The 22,945-nt window shown below is 42.0% G+C and overlaps 1 protein-coding gene and 1 long non-coding RNA gene across 4 annotated transcripts in view; one reads left to right on the top strand and one right to left on the bottom strand.

The window, feature by feature from the left end:
* Window positions 1-21,392, bottom strand: part of TNFAIP3 (TNF alpha induced protein 3) — a 31,695-nt gene extending 10,303 nt beyond the window's left edge. The window contains exons 1-2 of one of the 3 annotated variants that reach the window (XM_077289278.1): window positions 21,090-21,392; window positions 5,012-5,313 (exon numbers count right to left, since the gene is read on the bottom strand). In XM_077289278.1, coding sequence (XP_077145393.1) covers window positions 5,012-5,309 — 298 coding nt within the window. In that variant the 5' untranslated portion in view covers window positions 5,310-5,313; window positions 21,090-21,392. Of the gene's footprint in view, window positions 1-5,011; window positions 5,314-20,722; window positions 20,960-21,089 lie in introns of those variants that run through there. The other 2 variants (XM_077289279.1, XM_077289277.1) reach the window with 2 other exon arrangements.
* The window catches only part of LOC143807584 (uncharacterized), a 1,151,218-nt gene that overhangs the window by 1,061,883 nt on the left and 66,390 nt on the right, over window positions 1-22,945 (top strand). The gene's annotated exons all lie outside the window — the stretch shown is intronic.

Genomic DNA, 22,945 nt, shown 5'->3' on the forward strand with positions numbered 1-22,945 from the left:
AGTACCGGGAGACGAGGTCACAGATGTATGAAGGAGACAGATTGTGGATGGCTTTGTATGTCATGGTTACGGTTTTGTACTGAGAGTCTCTGGGCAATGGGGAGCCAGTGAAGGGATTGACAGAGAGGAGAGGCCGGGGAATAGCGGGGGGACAGGTGGATTAGTTGGGTAGCAGAGTTTAGAATAGATTGGAGGGGTGCTAGAGTGTTCAAATTGGCCACAGAGCAGGAGGTTGCAGTAGTCAAGGAAGGAGATGATGAGTGCATGGACTAGGGTTTTTGCAGATTCTTGGTTGAGGAATGTACGGATCCGTTAAATATTTTCGAGTTGAAGTTGGCAGGAAGTGGAAAGAGCTTGGATATGTGGTTTGAAGGAGAGGTCAGTGTCAAGGATTACCCCGAGGCAGCGAGCTTGTGGGACTGGGGAGAGTGGGCTCACAGAAAAATTCCCCAAAAGAGAATTTAACAAAATACTAAAAAGTATAACCTTTATTTAAAGCATTTATTAAAAACATATGTGCACTTGCAAACCCATCACCAATTAGAAAACAAGCGTACCACAGGAAAGACCAGGACAGTGCCAAGCCCTATATTCACTGGATGCACCCTACCTGTCTGCGGAGGTTGGCACCCTATATCCTGCTCTGTGGCGCCCTCGCTCCTCGTCGGCTCTCCTTACTATCCCTAATTAACCCTACCGGGATCAGGGACAGAGATGTTCATATACTCAGTGCACTAATAAGGATAATTAGAGTCAGATGAGGATAAATCAGTATAGCTATCTAACTAAGACTAATGTTCTAAACTAACTTGGTAAACTGTGTCCCTAATTCTTCATAATAACACTCTAGCCTTGTTATTCCCAGTCATTTAAAGGCTAGAGTAGGTAAAAGTGCTCCAGTGCTTCTTTATCTAAATCTAGAGCTAGGTGCATAGATAATCTTAATTGGTTTTGCACGCAGTGGGGCTAAGGGTACCGTCTCACAGTGGCACTTTGGTGGCTACGATGGCACGATCCGTGACGTTCCAGCGATATCCATACGATATCGCTGTGTCTGACATGCAGCAGCGATCAGGGACCCCGCTGAGAATCGTACGTCGTAGCAGATCGTTTGGAACTTTATTTCGTCGCTGGATCTCCCGCTGTCATCGCTGCATCGGTGTGTGTGACACCGATCCAGCGATGCGTTCGCTTGTAACCAGGGTAAACATCGGGTTACTAAGCGCAGGGCCGCGCTTAGTAACCCGATGTTTACCCTGGTTACCATCGTAAATGTAAAAAAACAAACTGTACATACTCACATTCCGGTGTCCGTCAGGTCCCTCGCCGTCTGCTTCCCGCACTTACTGAGTGTCGGCCGTAAAGTAAAAGCAGAGCACAGCGGTGACGGTTTTTTTTACATTTACGATGGTAACCAGGGTAAACATCGGGTTACTAAGCGCGGCCCTGCGCTTAGTAACCCGATGTTTACCCTGGTTACCCGGGGACTTCGGCATCGTTGGTCGCTGGAGACCTGTCTGTGTGACAGCTCTCCAGCGACCACACAACAACTTACCAACGATCACAGCCAGGTCGTATCGCTGGTCGTGATCGTTGGTAAATCGCTTTGTGTAACGGTACCCTAATTCTTGGGGTATTATCCTATTGTTAGAAAAAGGTATCTGCTGTGATATCCAATCATACCTCACGTTACCACACACTATTTTGATATCATGCCGCAATACACATGTATTAGTGCCTTCTCAAGACAATCACCATTGCGCCATTGGTGGATGCAACAATAGTGTCCTTACAACCCCAGTGTAAGCCAAACCATAAAGCAATATTACTCAATATATCTTATATCAAAAACATATCCCCTTGGACTCAAGGGGGCTTGTGGGACTGGGGAGAGTGGGCAGCCATTTACTGTAATGGATAGGTTCGTTTCCGCAAAAAAAATGCATCGCGGAAAAAAACGCAGCATGTTCATTAATTTTGCGGATTTTTCGAATTTTTGCCGCTATATTATTGCATTGGGGAAGCTCTGTAAAAAAACGCGGTAAAAACGCGAACGGATTTCTTGCAGAAAAAGTCCGGTTTTGTTCAGGAAATTTCTGCAAAGAATCCTGGCGTGTGCACATAGCCTTAAACGTAAAAAAAAAAAAATCTGTCTTCCTCTATACTGGTAAAAAGAGCACAGCACGGTACATTGACTCCACCAAAAATAAAGTACACTGCAGTACTGAGTGCTGGATATCGCCATCCTGGAGATCTTTCCTAATGCTCGGAGTAGGGGTTTCTCCCTGATAATATACATTTATAGATGCAGCAGAGGAAATATCTAGCATAAATAAGTGGTTAATGCTGATATTAGTATTAGTGCTCTAATTAATAGCACCTTGTTATGAACATGTATTATCATACAATGGGACTACAAACAAGGTCTTCAAATCGCATGGCAACATGATTTCTGAAGTCTTCCCCACTGTAGATGGTACAGGAAAAATCGATATCTGTGTACCACTATAGATGGTAAATTCAGCAAAATCCCACTGTTCACAAACTGGGAAATTTCCCTCCTATTGTCAAAAGAAGAACAAAGCTGTGAGTTGTTCTGCACACACAGAACCAGCAGCATAAAATTCCGTGTCACTTGGAATTTCCCAACGAGAGGCTCAGCGAGAAGCAATTGGCTGAAGTCTATTGTACTTTTTTGTTCTTTCGACATTGTAGCAGACAGGACTTTCCAAAAGGGTGGGGACAAGCCTGGCAGGATTGCATATTCATCAGGCAAGTGAAATCAGTGCAGCCAATTCATGCCGGAGTTTTTCTTCTGTCTTTTTCTCGAGTTTCAATTCTGATATGACCGTCTTCCTCATTTCCGTCATTCTTATATCCTGAAGTATATGGGGGTGAATCACTCAGACTTTACTGCAGGGTATTCTGACACTGCAGCTCTTGGGCTACGTTCCCACGATGAGATTTTTTTTAGAGTTTTTGACATTGCAGATTTTCTGCGCGCATTAAATAAAATAGGTAATTTGCTGTTTTTTAAAAAAAAATATGCAGCGTAAAAAAAATCACCAAAATCTTAAAGCTGTCAGTTATTTGGCAGGTATTCAGGCATTGATAAACCATGTTCCCACCTGTAAAAGCACTGTGGTTTTTCAGCAGGTGTCTGCCCCAAAATACGTAATAGCAATCTGTTCTGATTATTGCAGTTTTTAAATGAGTTTACACCTTTTGTATATGTTTTTGGTGTAGATTTAATGTGCCATTTTAATTATTTTTTTTTAAAAGTGTTTTAAATGCAGAAATGCTGCGATTCTGAACTTAGAAATGCAATAGCGATTTTTAAAAGGAAAGTTTTTCATAAAAGCCTATAGCCAAAAAATACACTCACTTGGCTTGAACAGTGACCTTTATAAATATTCCCCAGTCCTACATTTTCCAACTTGGCAATGCCGTTTTCACGGATTACATTGCCATTGTGTAAAATAGCGTGAATGCAAAGGTCACAAACTGTTCTATACTTGATCCTATAAATGGGAACTGCATACTGTCGTTATGTCTGGTTTATAGTGTCCGCTTTGTCCAGTTTGCTTTCGGGGTGGGCATGATCAATGTATACATTGGGAAAACAGCAAGTAATTATGCTCAATTTACTCAATGGTCCTCACCGACCTGACAGAGGCCCAAACAGTATCCTATAGGCTTCTATCAGGATGGTAAGCGGTCGGTAAAATTACTGGTGTGCACAAGCTTACCGGCTATTATTGGGTAAGTGTGTTGTCTGTTAATAAAATGGAGGACATAAAATACGACCATCGGACCCGAGATAAAGTAGATCCCCAGCTTTCCCTTCCATGGGCTCATTTGGCTCAGTATTTATACAGCTGTTACAAAAGAACTGTTTTCTCACTTGTAGATTACTTGTGCTTATACACAGCCAGCCTTCTGCTACATAGAGCATGAGGAGGGCAGATAGATTTCCTGTGCTTTGGATGACACAGGAGGTGAATGCAAGACAGGCAATCTCAGACTCCCTTAGGCATTGTAACTAAGCAGTAGTTGTATTATTAGACCCACAAGTGCGAGAAAATAACACATTGTCACAAGGGACACAGACTGACTAACCACCATCTCACCAGTCACCTGGCAATGATGTCATACTCAAATAAAAAAGCTGAAAAATGTGCTGCATGAATAATAAAATACTGGGATTTAGAGATCTGGATGTCAATTAGAAAGTTTATATCCACAGACAGCAATGAACTACAGTATTTTGAAAACTGTGAAGAATGAAACAGAAAGTAGAGAGCTGTAGAACTTCTCAACATACAGGTATTGGATATAAAACTGGAAAACACCCATGTATCTGTGTTTCTAGGCACAGGAGAATATTTTAGCGACAACTTATGAACATAACTTTGCATTAGATTAGAAGTTCACATTTTTTTTTTTATAATAATAGAAAGGTTTTTTGTCATGGAATGAAAAAATGGTTGTCAAACAGGATCCCTATACTGTAGAATCATAAACTAGCATTATAAAAAAAAATATCTGTCAGGATCCAGTTGTTCAAATTTGTTGATAAAAATATATTCTGACGGACACTTGAAAAGGATCCATAAAAAAACAAACTAAGAGACATCTTAAAAGGGTACAGAGAATGTCAGAAAGCACACTTGTAACATAAGACTTGGTTACATGAAGGAAACCCACAAGATAGCAGGAGATCATGAGAAAAGTACAAAAAAAGCCCCCAGTCTGTCATCTGGCTTTATGCTGAGCCTTCATTATTTAATGGCAATGGGGCAGAAACATTTTATACACATCTTAGCCCATATTTAATATTACATAAGATACTGAATAAAGGCTCAAACACACTCTCAGCTGTGCCAAAGACCCTCTAGGATACAGACAGACGCCACTATATCATTCATGAAAATCATGGTACAATCTGCACAACACACCTTTCTGTAGTCACACGCCAAGACTGAGCAGATTAATAGAAAATGCTTCTTACCATTTGTCCGTAGGGGGGCAAGTTTCTTCACTTCCTTACAAGCATTTAGCTTCTTGTGACTTTCCAATGCAACTTGCATTGATCTATTGAAAAGAGTCTTTTGTAGAATCTCTCGAAATCTTGTGCAAAACTGACAGATCATGAACAGTTCTATGGTGAATCGGTGCATGGTCCGAAAGTGGTGGATGATGCCATTGCTGGGCTTCACTATGTCCTGTGGGGTCCTCTCTCGGATTTTCACAGCTTTCAGCATGTTGCTCATGTACAAGTCTTGGGGAAGGACCTGCTGTGTTGCCATCTTTCTGTTGAATAGTGATAAGGAAAGAAAATAGTTGTAATTCTGTACCGATCATCCCCTGGAATCAGTAAATGTTACTTTTTTACATGAGGCACAGCTAAAAAAAAAAATCCCCCGTAGTTACAAAAGAGTTACAATAAGTTTCCAAGATTTCACAAAGAAAAAAAGAGACTTAGTCATATGGGTCTGAGGTCATTCAGATAAGACAGACTCTAGAGGGAAAGTACTACATGCTTTACACACAGTTCATTAATAGTCTGCCACGACTATAATTATACACAATGTCACAAGTTACCCTCACTGCCTGTAGTGATGACCGTAACTTCAGCACTGCCATACAAGCGGCCCCAAGAAGGTACACATTCACATGTACAGATAACGAAAGAATAATTCCGTACAGCTCTGTATATGAAGCTGGAACTATATACAGGGATTTTCCACCGTCGCCAAGCATGTTTTTACATGCCATAGGCACCAGTGTTACAGTCCATCCCCTGGGAATTAGCCATTTACTCCCTCATATTTTATTAAAGGGTAGGGGTGTGGGGGATTCTGCAAACACAAAATTAGGAGGAAAACCCATATTACAAAGAGCACTGTGAAATGGAAAAAAAGGCCTACTGGCTGTTTATAGAAAATGAGGCAGCTTCCATTCATGGAGATGTAGGTACACCCAGGTGCAGGAAAGTCCACATCTGGAAAATCCCAAAAGCCAAGGTAGCCAATACACCTAAACATCTGGGATTATTTGTCTAGTGACCTTTGGAAGTTCCAACTGATTGACTAAAAATCGGGATAAAAAATCCCACAGTAAAATGTAACTACAGAGCCACACAAATGCCTCATACAGCTACAAAGCTATTATGCCTGTAGAGAAAATCGGTCGCATTAAACTCTCTCAACAGTATCATCTGAGTGTGATCTGATTCTCTAGAAAGAGAGAATAACGGCACAATTGCGGAGAAGATGGAGAGCGTATTTAATCCATCTTCTCAATTGTCTCTGTGTGCGTAAATCGGACTGCACTGGGATGACATCTGAGTGCAGTTCGATGTTTCACACACAGACTTGTATGGGTGCTCATGATCAGCATATCGGAGCCATACACAGCATGCTGTGATTCTTTTCTCATGTAAAAACAGCATGAGAGTTCTACAATTCCCCATAGTATAAGGCTATGTGTACACGATGCGTTTTTGATGCGTTTTCGCGTTTTTTTTTTTTTAAAGTGCGTAAATGCTCCACAAATGCAATGGAATACTAAAGAAAGGTAATTCAATGACAATCCTGAAGTGTTGTGTAAATTTCCGTCCGTATTTGCAGCGTTTTATTTTCTGCAGCATGTCAATTCTTTTTGCACTTCTGCAGCGTTTTTGGCTTATTGACTTCAATTGAGTCAGTCAAATCTGCATATTTGCTGCCAAAAACGCTGCGATTTGTCAAAGGGAAATGATGTCAGAAGGTGGAAGAGTGTGTGGGCGGAGAATATGTGTGTGTCTGTGTGTGTCGGCAGAGAATATATGCGTGTGTCTGTGTGTACCCCCAGGCGTCATCTGATGGGACTATTACTCCCATCCGGCTACATGTTTTGTCACATATAACAGAGACAGCATGAGCCGATGATGGGAGAATAGTTTCATCATCTTGCGCCTGTATTCAAGTGTAAAAAAAAAAATCTAAATATTTTAATATTTTCTCATACAAAATACATACTCACCGAACGCCTAATCCCCGATACCCGTGTTTCCTGCAAACAATCAAAAATAATAAACCAACATACACTCACCTTTCCGCCGTAGTCCATTTAATACCCAGTGTCCCACGTCGATCTCACCCGGCCGCCGGCGATAGACTGACAGGAGGTAATCTCTCCTGCAGTGTATCAGTGAGCCGCCATGAGAGTTCACCGAAGTTCATCAGCTGATCACTTACGGTACCGCTGCGTGGGAAAGTTCTCACACAGCGGTAGTGCCGTAAGTGAGAGCATCGGAGCAGATGATCTCCGGTGAACTCTCACGGCGACTCAGTGACACACTTAAGGAGCGATTACCTCCTGTAAGGGTATCGCCAGAGGCCAGGAAGAGCAGTCACATTTCCCGATGTGACTGTTCTACATGTGAGATTGCCGTGGGGCACCTGGTATTAAATGGACTACGTCGGACAGGATAGAATTATATGTTGGTTGATTATGTTTTGATTGTTTGCAGGAGACGAGGGCGTCGGGGATTAGGCGTTCAGTAAGTATGGTAGATTTAGATTCAATAAAGGAGTCTGTGTGATTATTTCAAATACAGGACTTTAGTCTGGCCGTGTCTTTATTTACCATGTAACTATAGGATTAGTAATGGATAGGTGTCTTATAGACGCCTCTCCATTACTAAGCCGTGGGCTTGATGTCACCTGACAATACAAAGGTGACATCAACCCCACAAATATGAACCCCACTTGCCATCGCTACAGGGCAAGTGGGAAGAGCGAGGCTACGTGCCAGAATTGGCGCATCTATAAGATGCACAATTTCTGGGGCAGCTGAGCGCTGATGTTTTTAGCCTGGGGGGATGCCAATATCCATGGCCCCTTCCCAGGCTACTAATATCAGCCCGCAGCTGTATGCCTAGCCTTTGCTGGTTCGATTTTATGTCAATGTTTTTCTGGGGTTCCCCTGTAAACTAGCCAGTAAAGGGTAAGCAAATAGCTGTGAGCTGATATTAATAGCCTGCGAACCTTTGGCTATTGGTTCCTTCCCAGAATATTAACATCTGCCCTCAGCCGTTTGCTTTCCCTCTGCTGGTTATTAAAATTAAGTGGGAGCCCACACATTTTTTTTCAAATTTTTTTGAAAAATAAACAGATATTGCATTTCACGCAGATTTCTGACAGTTGCTTTTTTGTTATAGCATATGTAGGTTAATTATTTCAATGCTCCTACATAGGCTGGTGTGTGTGTCTTTAGGTTGAACAAGGAAATGACATCACAATTTTTTTTTTTAATAATATATCTTTATTTAGCTCTATGGATTTACAAAAACGCATGAAAAAACGCATACAACAAGCATAAAAACCGTGCGTATTTCCAGCTGCATTTTTCCGCCAAGAGATGCAGAAACCTTCCAGAAATTTCTGCAACCAAATACGCAACGTGCGCACATAGCCTAACACTGGGCAGAGTACTATCTTCTATAACATCACATAGCACTCGGCTATGTTATATGGCAGTGTGGGCAAGCTCTAAAAAAGATATTGTACCTTCATCTATAAGGAGTCCCCACTAAGCAAAGTACAAGCCCATGTCACAGAAGAGTTGCGCTGCTTATTACTTCTACTTATCTGTTACAAACGGAGACTGGGCTTTGTTCACACTACCAGAAATAGCTGCCAATGAGCTTTTTGGTGTCTTTTTTTTATAAAAGAATATTGTTCTCTGTAGTTATGTTATTCTTGCTGTGAAAAACTGCAACCCCAAAGGATGGCATTGAGTCACTGGGGACCATGAGAGTGCTATTCTAGACGATTTAGGCCCCTTTCACACATCAGTTTTTTGCCGTCAGTCGCAGTCCGTCGAATTTTGAAAAAAAAAAAGTTTTTTTCTCATAGACTTGTATTAGCGGCGGATTGCGACAGATGGCCTCACGTTTCATCCGTCGTTCGCCGGATCCGTTGAAAATTGTTGATCCTGCGGCCGGAGACGACGGCCAAAGTAACGTTTTTTGTGTCCGTCCAAAAAACGGACTGCGACAGATCCGGCGCCGTCCATCGTTTGCTAGAATGGAAGCCTATGGCACCGGATTCCGTCTTTTTAAACTGAGCATGCTCCGATTTTTTTTTAGGATTCAATCAGCTAGTCGGAAAAACGGATCCGTTGCATAAGTTTTTCACAATCTGCGACGGATCCGTTGATCCAACGGATTGTGACTGATGGCAAAAAACTGATGTGTGAAAGGGGCCTTACACCTGTGAGTACAGCCTGTGCCATACGATTAAGGATATATCCAAATGCCCTTTAAAAGTTGTGTTTCTAATTTACACTTCAAATTTTTTTTCCAAGTCTACAACCAGTGGGGCATAAATACTTATTTGTGATTCAGACCAAAACCTTAAAAGTACAAGGTTCTAGTTTCACAACTTCCCACATTTGTACTTTTACTTTTCTACAATGGCAGCATCCCACAAAGATACACAGTATAGTACATGCTGATATTTCTGATTCGGGTTTACGCTTCTATATGGCTTGAATCGCTCAATCAATCACAAGGCAGTGTTCATTTTTCAGAACAATTTAGAAAATAATAATCTAGTTTGGTTCTATGGCCGGGGTCACACTAGCGTATGGCATCGGATGCGATAAGCTAATGACCCTCGGCTCCTGCTCTGCTGCTCGCACAGAGAGAATCGGAGCACAGCTTTGGAGGCGGAGAAAGTAATTTCTCCATCTCCTCCACTGCCAGCGTCGGCATATATGGCACTGCATATCCGAGTGATGTGCGTTGTGTCACTCACACCCATAGACTTATATGGGTGCGAGTGAGCCGAGACTCGATCGAGTCTTTGTGCCAATAGCAGCATGCTGCGATTGTTCTCGCATGCCGATTCAACATGAGATGTGATCTGCCCCATAAATTAACACTGGTCCGAGTGCTATGTGATGTTTTCTCCCATAGCACTCGTCCGTCTTCTACGCTAATGTGACCCCGGCCTATAAGTGCGGCTCAAGATGCTCAAACACCTTAGACAGCAGTTGTCTGACAGTGATTTCTCCCATCTCCCTCATATACAGGTCCTTCTCAAAAAATTAGCATATAGTGTTAAATTTCATTATTTACCATAATGTAATGATTACAATTAAACTTTCATATATTATAGATTCATTATCCACCAACTGAAATTTGTCAGGTCTTTTATTGTTTTAATACTGATGATTTTGGCATACAACTCCTGATAACCCAAAAAACCTGTCTCAATAAATTAGCATATCAAGAAAAGGTTCTCTAAACGACCTATTACCCTAATCTTCTGAATCAACTAATTAACTCTAAACACATGCAAAAGATACCTGAGGCTTTTAAAAACTCCCTGCCTGGTTCATTACTCAAAACCCCCATCATGGGTAAGACTAGCGACCTGACAGATGTCAAGAAGGCCATCATTGACACCCTCAAGCAAGAGGGTAAGACCCAGAAAGAAATTTCTCAACAAATAGGCTGTTCCCAGAGTGCTGTATCAAGGCACCTCAATGGTAAGTCTGTTGGAAGGAAAAAATGTGGCAGAAAACGCTGTACAACGAGAAGAGGTGACCGGACCCTGAGGAAGATTGCTGAGGAAGCAGTGGACTGAGTCTGGTGTGGAAACATCCAGAGCCACCGTGCACAGGCGTGTGCAGGAAATGGGCTACAGGTGCCGCATTCCCCAGGTAAAGCCACTTTTGAACCATAAACAGCGGCAGAAGCGCCTGACCTGGGCTACAGAGAAGCAGCACTGGACTGTTGCTAAGTGGTCCCAAGTACTTTTTTCTGATGAAAGCAAATTTTGTCATTCGGAAATCAAGGTGCCAGAGTCTTGAGGAAGACTGGGGAGAAGGAAATGCCAAAATGCCTGAAGTCCAGTGTCAAGTACCCACAGTCAGTGATGGTGTGGGGTGCCATGTCAGCTGCTGGTGTTGGTCCACTGTGTTTCATCAAGGGCAGGGTCAATGCAGCTAGCTATCAGGAGATTTTGGAGCACTTCATGCTTCCATCGGCTGAAATGCTTTATGGAGATGAAGATTTCATTTTTCAGCACGACCTGGCACCTGCTCACAGTGCCAAAACCACTGGTAAATGGTTTACTGTCCATGGTATTACTGTGCTCAATTGGCCTGCCAACTCTCCTGACCTGAACCCCATAGAGAATCTGTGGGATATTGTGAAGAGAAAGTTGAGAGACGCAAGACCCAACACTCTGGATGAGCTTAAGGCCGCTATTGAAGCATCCTGGGCCTCCATAACATCTCAGCAGTGTCACAGGCTGATTGCCTCCATGCCACGCCGCATTGAAGCAGTCATTTCTGCCAAAGGATTCCCGACCAAGTATTGAGTGCATAACTGAACATTATTATTTGTTGGTTTTTTGGTTTGTTATTAAAAAACACTTTTATTTGATTGGACGGGTGAAATATGCTAATTTATTGAGACAGGTTTTTTGGGTTATCAGGAGTTGTATGCCAAAATCATCAGTATTAAAACAATAAAAGACCTGACAAATTTCAGTTGGTGGATAATGAATCTATAATATATGAAAGTTTAATTGTAATCATTACATTATGGTAAATAATGAAATTTAACACTATATGCTAATTTTTTGAGAAGGACCTGTACAAGCATACAAGAGTTTTCCAATAGGGAGATGGGAGCAAGACATTGCCAGTTATCTCTGGATATAGTTTATCACAATAGTCAATGAAATTCAATAGCCTAATCCTTCTTTCCACAAAAATCATCTGTCAGATCCTTACGTATAAGATATTTGACCGGTCTTATCCATATGGGGGCATTAACTGGGCACCTTGGAGGGTAGGAGCATCATATAGTATTCAACATTTATGCATCTCCAAAACATGGAAAATATATTGCAGAAGAAAATTACACATTTTAGTTCATGAAAGGGATCTGTCATGTCCCCAGATGCAATTAACCTGCAGATATGGTGTTAATAGCATTTCAAAGCTGTGTGGCCGCCAAACTGTAAGCCTGGCTACTGGGGGGAAATTAACTTTATTCCTCTGGCTTTCAGTTATAGAGTTTTGCCAGCGTGGCTTCAGTGACTGATCAGTACAGAGTGCGCGGTGACTGTAATCGCGCTATGGCACATTGCCTGACAACCAGCTCTGCACTCAGCTGTAGGTGAATGTAACAGGGGGCACTTACAGTTGCTACTCACTGAGCGGTGACTGCAGCCGCGCCAACACACATCTATTATGACTGAAAGCCGGAGGAATAAAGTTTCTTTCCTCATTGTAGCCATGCTGTCAGTATTGCGGCTGCATGGCTTTGGAATACTCCTAATGTGCACAGTAATCCTGTGTCTGCAGGTTAATAGTGTTTGGATCTATGACAGGTGCTCTTTAAATTCAATCTCTTTAATTTAAACAGTATAGGGGACATTTACTAAAGCCGGCATATCCATGTTTTAATTAATAGAGCACTGGAGTGCAATACATGCCTCTTCCTGTCTGCTGGCATCTCTCTTAATTAGTATTCCTGGCTCGAAGTCATGCATGTGTCACGCGCCGACAATAACATCACGTTGGGCCTAGTAATCAGAAGAGGCACTAAGGATGGCAGTAGGTAGGAGGAGGTGTGCAGAGCTCTTATCCAGTGTCCATAGACTACTCAAGTCTATTCTGGACCAGATTCCTGCAAATCTTTTTGCTCAACTCTACAGAATACAAAAATGGAGCACCAAGCCAGAGGAAATCTTGTAATTATTATTGTCCTCCCTATTTATTTTTTAAAATTACTTAAAGCAATTTAATTTTTCACTATGTAAAGTGTTTGCATTTGTAACTACATAGAAATCACAGATCTTCACTTTTTTCCTATGTGTGCATGTGGTTAATATGCTTCTAATTGTGGTTAACTCAAATACAGGGCCATCAGAAGTGACCTTCTGATAGCAGCACATGCAGCTCTGTAGGGAGGGCTGCCTGAGCAGACAATCTTCCATTAGGTAGTTAGCATTAAAGGTACACTAAATAAAAATATCTCAGCAATTCCTCCCTTAAAGGGAACCTGTAAGAACAAATTTTACATATGGAAGTTGTGGTATAGCAAAATAAGTACTTGTCTCTCAATAAAATATTACCTTTTTGTAGAGCTCCGTTATTTTCAAATAACAAAAAAATAATCAACAATGCTCACCTTTTCTTCCCCCGACAATCCAAAGATGACACTCCAGTGTGTGTCTCAGTCTTTACTTTCAATACATTGCCAATTGTATCTTGCAGTTAATCAGTGGCCATAGCTGTCATGTGCTGTACAATTAGGAAGCGCACACAGCCATGGAAGCCATGATTCCAGTAGTAAGGCCATGACAACTGATGTGACTGTCTGCAGCGGTCATCTGTTGGCTTGTTGTAAACAATGACTGGGAGGACTACTACAATGTCAGCACTGGATATCTGGTAGGAAGAAAGAGCTCTGTTTTCCTGATGGAAAAAAGGGATTAGTACTTCTTTCATTATTTTATAACGGCAACTGTTGGTTAATCCCAGTAAAGGGAACCTGAAAGCTGATTGATGGTGCCTGAACCAGGAGTAGAATGAATCAGCTGTCAGGTAAATATGAGACTGAAGACAGAGTGAGATTACAATAAGGGTATGTGTCCACGTTCAGGATTGCATCAGGATTTGGTCAGGATTTTACATCAGTATTTGTAAGCCAAAACCAGGAGTGGGTGATAAATGCAGAAGTGGAGCATATGTTTCTATTATACTTTTCCTCTAATTGTTCCACTCCTGGTTTTGGCTTACAAACACTGATGAAAAATCCTGACCAAATCCTGATGCAATCTTGAACGTGGACACATACCCTAAAAGACAGCCTACAAGCCGGAAAGACCACAGTAAACCAGCCCTATTAACAAATATCAAGAGAACAATACACTGTGTTCCAAATTATTATGCAAATAATATTTCCTCATATTTTCTCTAAATTACCTATCTGAATTGCAGTCATTGTTATTTTCCAGTCATCTACTATTCTAGTATAATTGCAATGTTTTGGAACAAACTGCCTATGAAAACAGTATCTTTTTAAAAAAAAATAAACACTCAAAATGCATGTTCCAAATTATTATGCACAGCAGAGTTTTCAACCTTTTTTTTTATTTTGAACAAAAAAATGGTCAATTATGAAGTTATAAGCATTATCAGCTTAAAATGAAATCAAACAGTTTTCAAGTGAAAAGTTTATTCTAGGTGATGTTACATTTGCACATAGGACCCCTTGTTCGAAAGAGGCTTCTGAACTCTCTCGTCCATTGAGTGTCAGTTTTTGGATGGTTTCTGCTTCAATTGTTTTGCATGTGGACAGAATCCCCTTCCAGAGCTGTTGCTTAGATGTGAACTGCCTCCCGCCATCATCGACACTCCTTTTGATGATGCTCCAGAGGTTCTCAATGGGGTTGAGGTCAGGGGAAGATGGTGGCCACACCATAAGTTTGTCCTCTTTTATGCCCATAGCAGCCAGAGATGCAGATGTGTTTTTTGCAGGATGAGACGGTGCATTATCATGCATGAAAATGATCTTGCTGCGGAAAGCACGGTTCTTCCTCTTGAATCATGGCAGGAAGTGTTGTTTTAGAAACTCCACATAGATTATGGAGTTCATCTTTACCCCTTCAGGGATCATAAAGGGGCCGACAATCCCTCTCCCCATGATTCCAGCCCAAAACATTACTCCACCTCCTCCTTGTTGGCACCTTAGCCGTGTTTTCATGGGGTGTCCATCAACCAGCCATCCTCCACTCCATCCATCTGGACCATCGAGCGTTGCACGGCACTCATCGGTGAACAAAACAGTTTGGAAGTCAGTCTTCATGTATCGTTTGGCCCACTGGAGCCGTTTCTGCTTGTGTGCAGTGGATAGAGGTGGTCGACAGGATGGCTTACGCACCTCTGAAGGACCCTGCATCTTGTTGTTCTGGGGACGTTGGAGGCACCAGCAGCTTCAAAAACTTGTCTGCTATGACAAGGCATTTTTGCAGCTGCTTTTTAACCTTACGCAATTGCCTGTTGGAAAGAGTCCTCGATTTTTCCTTATCAGCACGCACACGTGTGTGCTGGGAATCAGCTACATACTTCTTGATTGTGCGATGTTCACAATGAAGTGTCTTGGCAATGTTGATTGTAGTCATGCCTTGACCTAAATACTCCACAATTTGTTGCTTCTCAGCAGCCGACACATCCTTTTTCTTTCCCATTTTGGCAAAAAATGTAGGCTGCTTAATAATGTGGAGCAGCCTTCTTAAGTAGTCTTGCCTTAATTTGGACACACCTGCCAAACTAATTTGCACAGGTATCTGCAATTCCTTTCAGTGATATAAAGAGCCCTGACACACATCACCATCAATGAGTTTAAATGACAAACACAAAAATTCTAACCTTATCACCCCTAAACTCTTTGTGCATAATAATTTGGAACACAGTGTAATACTCCAGAATAGGCAAAAGGGGAAAAATCTGTTTATTCACAGTCCTTAGTGATGCTACCCGTCTGTGATGCTGAGGAAGGGCTCTGGAAAAAATGAGTCTTTCCCTCCCTGGCAGCTGACAATCTAGTCTGTTTCTACTTCCTTTTCAGCAGTTCTTCCAGTTATAGTGACTTTGCTCCTTACGTGACCAGCAGGACAGGAAGCTATTTCTTTTTGGCTGCTGTGTAGTGAGCAGAGACTACAAATGAGCATTGGTGTCCACCACCAGCACTCGGCTCACTGCACCCAGCTCACACATCTATACACTGTGAATACCAGGTGGATCCATGCTAGATAACTGTAATAATTCTTCACTTAATCATTTTTTTTACTTCATGGAAAATAAGTTTTTTTTATTATTAATACAAGAATAATAATGGATATGTTTCCATGGTTTCTGTACTCTCTTTTCTTCTGTTTATATAGGTATTACAATAAGTTTAACAATGTTCTAATGTTAAAGAAGCACTCCTATAAAAGTTTTTATTCTCTTAGGGTATGTTTCCACAGTCAGTAAATGCTGCAGATTGGACGCTGCGTACAGCCGCAACGTCCTATCCGCAGCGGCCAGATGTTACAGCATAGTGGATGGGATTTTATGAAATCCCATCTCCACTATGCGTGCATGGATGCCTCCGGCTTCCCTGCGGAGACGGACATGTGGCGCGTCTTTCTAGACCGCAGCATGTCTATTTATCTTGCAAGATAAATATCACCGTTCAATGTATACGATGCGGTGATTCCGCATGTGTTCATTGGACCATGAACGCGTACAAAAGCCGGCAGTGCTTTGGACGGAGCGGACATGTTATGTTCTGCGTCCAAAGAGCTGCCAATACTGACCGTAGAAACATACACTGAATATATTGCAATCATATTATATACTTACAATTGAAATGTTTGCCTCTCTGCCCAGCTAAGGCTATGTGCACACGGTGCGGATTTGCCTGCGGATCCGCAGCAGTTTTCTATCAGGTTTACAGTACCATGTAAACCTATGTAAAACCAAATCTGCAGTGCACATGGTGCCCATATGCTGCGTTGTATTTTCCACAGCATGTCAATTCTTTGTGCGGATTCCGCAGCGTTTTACACCTGCTCCTCAATAGGAATCCGTAGGTGTAAAACCGCAGGTGAAATCCACACAAAAAATGCAGGAAATCCACGGTAAATCCACAGTTAAAACGCAGTGCGTTTTACCAGTGGATTTTTCAATGACGGTGTGGAAAAATCTGCACACGAATCCGCAAAGTGGGCACATAGCCTAATTCTTCTCCTTTCCATTAGATCTATGCCATCACATAATTAAAAACAGATGCGGTAAGCTGATTCCTTCTAAGCTCTATGTAGAAACAGGAAGTCTCTCTATAATATATATTTATATATGAAATGAGAGAAAAGAAAAAAGCTGGCATTTATATGAACATAACATTAAAACTGGTGGCAGGGATGTGTGGTACATAGAAAGGACAACATCCGTTTTGCGTCTGTCTGTGCTTCAACGAGTCCTGGTCCTGCCACCTTTTCTTCTTTCTTTTCATTTCATGGGCTAAAAGAAGTGAGCTGGCTGTTCTTCTGACATATTTCAAATTGAAGATGCTCTATACTTAACGAAACAAGTCAAAGGGAAGGCTCACACAATGCTTTTTGAGCATTTGGTAAGCCTTTTTGCTACAAAAGGACGTCAAGAAAAAAAAAACTGCAAAAAAAAGCCAGAAAAACAATAAGGAAAAAGACGGTGGTCAAAAAAGTGCTTAGGGAATGACTAAAAAAAAAGATGCTTCAAGTGTTTTAAAAAAACGCCAGAAAAAAATGAAGAGTTTCCTCAAGTGTTTCCTACTTGAAAAACAAATAATTTTGGCTTTCAAGTGCAGATACCATAGGAGTAAACCAGCACTGCAGAATTCCATCAGATGTGACAGAGGGATGGGTGTGGTTTATAATACACCATGCTGTATATAGATAGCCAAGGATGGGTTCTCCTAGCGGATTACTATGGTTTTCCACTAAAATAACCTGAACCAAATGTTTCTGGCAGCTCCCTACTTATTTAGCCCTCCCAACGGGACAAATCAGACATACAGAAAAATGAGTCTGACCAGAAAGCTTCAGGCCATCACTATATATTTCCTTATCTGTGTTTATATATTGTATTTGTGAATTTAGTATCCTCTGCACCGCAGAATATGATGGTGCTTTATAAATAATGATAGCTACTTGAGGGGGTTTTCTGACAATCGGAGAGCCCCTAAATCTCTCCCAAAGTAGAAAAGTTTCCCGCATGGCAACTGTGGTCACATGATGTCATTATGTTGGGTGGATGGGGGATGGAGGAGCATTTGAAAGATAGGTACGGTATATTATGAAGAGTGTATTATTTATTACTCTTGGAACTACCTAAACTAATATACAATAAAAGACCCCACAAGTGACAAAATTGGCATCTTTTAATGATCGTTCATTTATTATACACATGAACTGAAGTAATACAGCCCATGTAAGAATGCTAAATGATACAACTAGTACACGCCGTGCCCGTGATATTGCAATAATCATGGCACAATGTGTTTTCTTTGCATTGACCGAATAGACTGAAGTTAGGGAATTCATTGCGTAAAAATATCAACTCTCTACTATTTAAACAAAGTAGTAAAACATACCGCTGCCTAACAGAAAATGTGTGTGTGGCCTAAATATGAGAAATATGCATAGCATGACATGTGAACAACAACTTTTTCTATCCCACATAAAACCGCCATAAATGGAGTTTCACATTGGCGTCTGCACCTCACTGTCAATGTCTTCTGCCTCCTTAGTCACCTGAACGCAGCACAGAAAGAATGACACACGGAGGAGCCTCATCCTGTCTCACCCCCGCTGATCACAAGACTGTGTACAGTCAGAACAAGACCCAAGACCCCGCTCACAGAGACAAATATAACAGTAGTGCAAAAAGCCAATGGGGAACAAAAAGATTGAAATGCTAAAGAACTGAGTGCTCCTTAAAAGGTCCAGCATGACAATGTGCTAAAAAGTAAACAGACGACAAAAAAATAGATGTAAAATGCTAATAAAAATAAATTCTGACAATTCTTTTCATAGCCCTGGCTTGTATTTCACCGTATATCTCAAAAACAGATAATTACACATAAAGACAATGGTACAACTATTCTGGGTCATTAAATATTCTAAAAGTCAAAATAAAAAAGAATTTACAGGACATGTTTCATCATGATGACCTTTCCCCACAAACTCTACTAGGGCACAGGTCCCCCATGAAGTGGAATGAAGAGCTGGTGACATTATGGAAGTATCTCTCTTGTGGACCTCGTATGTCCATGTATGGCGTAAATACCCATTAATTGGAAAGGTCACAATGCAATAGATTTTCTCTTTAAAGCACCACTCCAGTTTTTTTTTTGTTCTAATTTCAGCGCTGGAGTGGTGCTACTAATCTAAGTTCCCTGATCCTATTATTATACTTACCAGCAGATGTCTTCATCTGTTATCAGCACCCCTCTGGTCCCGCACCGCCATCTCGTGAGGTCTCGTCAGAGGTAACCGTCACAAGCTCTCAATATAAGGGCACAGACAGACGTCCATATTTCTGTGTCAGGATCACATTGCAGTGCACGGACTGGCCTGGCACCTCTCCTGACTTGAGCATGGCAGCATGAGGTATTTCTAGGCAGTAGTGGTGAGCGAGTATACTCGTTGCTCGGGTTTTCCCTAGAACGCTCGGGTGGTCTCCGAATATTTGTTAGTGTTCGGAGATTAAGTTTTCATCGCCGCAGCTGAATGATTTACAGCTACTAGCCAACTTGATTACATGTGGAGATTCCCTAGCAACCAGGCAACCCCCACATGTACTCAGGCTGGCTAGTAGCTGTAAATCCCGAATAATGAGTATACTCGCTCATCACTACTAGGCAGCTGTCAGTCCAAGAATTGTAATACGATCCTCGCACGAGAAATACCGCTGTTTGTCTGCCCCATTAGTCTATGCAAGCCTTGTTCAGGCCTTGTTCAAGCTCTCAGACTTAGGCTGCCATCACACTAGCAGTATTTGGTCAGTATTTTCCATTAGTATTTGTAAGCCAAAACCAGCAGTGGAACAAATAGAGGAAAAGTATAATAGAAACATATGCACCACTTCTGCATTTATCACCCACTCCTGGTTTTGGCTTACAAATACTGATGGAAAATACTGACCAAATACTGCTAGTGTGATGGCAGCCTTACACTGAGCTGTGGCTTCCGACTGGATCCAGCAAACACTGGCGAGATCCAGCAGGTCATAACCTGCAGAAGACTGACCGGATAAAAGATGAAGATGGCGACTGGTGAGTATAATACTAGGGGCAGGGAACTTAGATTACTTGCACCACTCCAGCACTGCAATAAAAAAACACTGGAGTGGTGCTTTTATGAATAGTCAGATGCATTTGCAGGTTTTTGAAGTCAGCTTTACATCAGTTTCAAACGTAGCATATTTGTTGAATACTTCCATTGGCACCTAAATTCTTCATCAAACTTCAGTCCAATGTAAATTAACTGGATTTTAACAAGCAGTATTAACTTTTAGGGGAAGAAATTGGCAGCAGATTCTGATTGTGTGGATTTTACAAATACGCCACATATCCGGGCTGTAGTGGAAATGCCCGAGATTTTCACCATGGCTTTCATTCGGGGCAATGTGTGAAATCCGCTGCAATATTAGCACAAGAGCCATATGAAAATCCACATGTAGTCTTTGCTGCAGATTTTGGTCTGGATTTGCAGGCTGGTTTAACAATGAAATATTTACGCAATGTATGAACCTGGCCTTCATTTCTTCCTATAGCCCTAAAGGTTATTTACCAAACAAAGCAATATCTGCCATGGAGGAACCGCAGCTGGTCACACAGCCAGAGATCACGGTATACCACAGCTATATGACTGTTGACGTAATGTCCGCACCACAGCCAACCCTGGGAGCGACAGCAGAGACTCAAAGCCGGACCCGGGGACAGTGAGTAAAGCACAGTTAAAGTTTTTTTTATATAACAAACTACACCCAGGGATACAGATTTTCTGAAAGAGGACAACCCCTTTAAGGGAAAATGTCATCAGTTTCACATTACGGGAACCACTGGCAGCATGAAGTCCAGGACACAAAGATATGGACTACCTGAGACTGACCTGCTTACCTACACATAGAGAAACCTGTCAATCAAGGCATGCTGGGGGAAGGGGGAGGAGCCAGAAGGCGCTGTCCAGCAAGCGAGCTCATAGGAAAACAATGGCAGTCAGCGCAGACCCAGCTCTCTGTAATGAGGGGCCATGCTGCCGACAGGGTCCTTGGAACACCCCCATGATCTGTAGCAAATGAGGACTACTGGCACAGCCGTGTGGCGCCCGCTGGCCGTCCTCAGTCACCGCCATAACCATCACCTCAGACCGCACAGCCGCAGCTCAGGCTGCGCATGCGCACACGCCGCGGCAACACCACCGTAAACAACATGTATTTATCACGCATTTCATAAGCAGTATTGTACACAGGCGCCGTCTTATTACCTGGACAAGTGTAAACGAGCGGGTCACTGGCGGGTGTACAGCTGTCAGGAGGCCGGCAGTGCTCACATCACTTCCAGGAGAGGGAGTAGCGAATACTCAGGGCCATGGAGGACGCAGCCTGCTCTCCGCTCCTTGCGCCGATGCTGCGCACTGTCACCTCACAACCAAAGAATTTGCACTCGAATAACTCTTGCACTTCGTGGTTAGAGTCGAAGTCCCCGCGCCTCCTCCCTTTGGGGATTTCCCAGGCCCGGGACTTTCCAGTACTGTTACCAGCAGAGGGCGCGCTAGGCGAGGATCGCTGCAGATGGAACTAGCAAGCCTGTTATAGGCGGCATATATATATTTATATATATATATATATATATATATATATATATATATATATATATATATATATATATATTACTCATGTAATATCTCTATATATACACACACACATATATATATATTTATATATAAAACTGTCTCATTCACTCACTAAGGGTAAGAGCACACAGAGCTTTTTCTGAACTCTTTGGTAGCGGGCCTGCTCCAAAAAACACCTGACTAAAGTCCCTAAATAAACCTTGACCCTTCCTATTTCTATTGTACAGCCATTTTGCTGTTCCTATGCTCAGCCTTTTGAGCGTTCTTCTTTTGCTCCAGGTTTAGAATAGCGCCTGACAGGAAACGAGAAACTGCATGTCACTTCTTGTGATGGAAATCTCTCCGAACTAAGCACTGGTCAATCAAAACGCTGCAAAAAAAAAAAAACCTTAAGGATTCAAACTATTGAAAAGCTCATCAAATCGAAAATCTCCTTCACAAACTCCCCATCTCCTGACGTGGTATCCGCTAGAAAACTAGTAGTTTATGACCACCTTGAAAAAAAACATTGTCTATGTCGGGCCGGTGAATCTGTTGAGTTTTTCATGAAGAAAAAGATGCTGGAAAAACCCTCAAAGTAACTGCTGGCGGTCAAACGGATCAAAAAACGCTCAGGAAACAAAAAAAAACCACTTTAAAAGACGCCTCAGCATTTGTTGTTGTTGTTTCCGGAGCACTTTTTCAATGTTTGTGACTGCTATCACTAAATTTGAGCGTTTTTGTGATGTCTTTTGCACCAACGTTTTCTGATAGTTTTCTTTTTACTGCCGGCAACAATGAAGAAACCGCTAGAGGTTTTTAGAGCTAAAATGCTGAAAACTGCTATTGACCCTTCTCAGGAACTAGTGGCGTAACTTGAAGCTCGTGGGCCCCAATGTAAAAGCTCCAATGGGCCCCCAATTATTGCAAGTCTATTAGCATTGGTCTTTTCATAGAGGCAAAAGGGACTTTTGGGGCCCCTAGGCTCCAGGGCCCGGGTGCCATTGCATCCCCATAAATCAGATAAAAGGTTCCCTTAAAGTGAAGCTCATTAGTATTCAGTAGCACGTAAACAGAAAATGACTTTCACTTTGTAGAACGACTGATGTCCATGTTTTACTGAAGGACGTTTTTCCTTATTTTCAGACGAATGTAGTGTTGGTCTGAGTGCTGTGTGCCCAACAGGCCACAGACGGACCCTTATAAGTCAGCGTGCTAGTACTCCTCCTCCAGGAAATTAATACAAGGGAACAAAACAGTACATTTCCCAAATTGCAAAAACATCAGTTCGCCACACAAAAAAAACCAAGCCCACATGTCACAGCTCCATAGAAGGAAAAATAAGATTTGTCTCTAAGTCTCTGAAAATGGCATCAAAGTTTTTTTTTTTGTTATTAACTATACAAGTTTGGTATCACTGTAAATCGTACTGACCTGGAAAATCCTAAGACTTTGTATTGCAGTAACCATATGGACCGGTCAGTTTTTACTGAACAATGAACACTTGA

The sequence above is a fragment of the Ranitomeya variabilis genome, chromosome 2, assembly GCF_051348905.1.
Source record: "Ranitomeya variabilis isolate aRanVar5 chromosome 2, aRanVar5.hap1, whole genome shotgun sequence".
NCBI classification, from domain to species: domain Eukaryota; kingdom Metazoa; phylum Chordata; class Amphibia; order Anura; family Dendrobatidae; genus Ranitomeya; species Ranitomeya variabilis.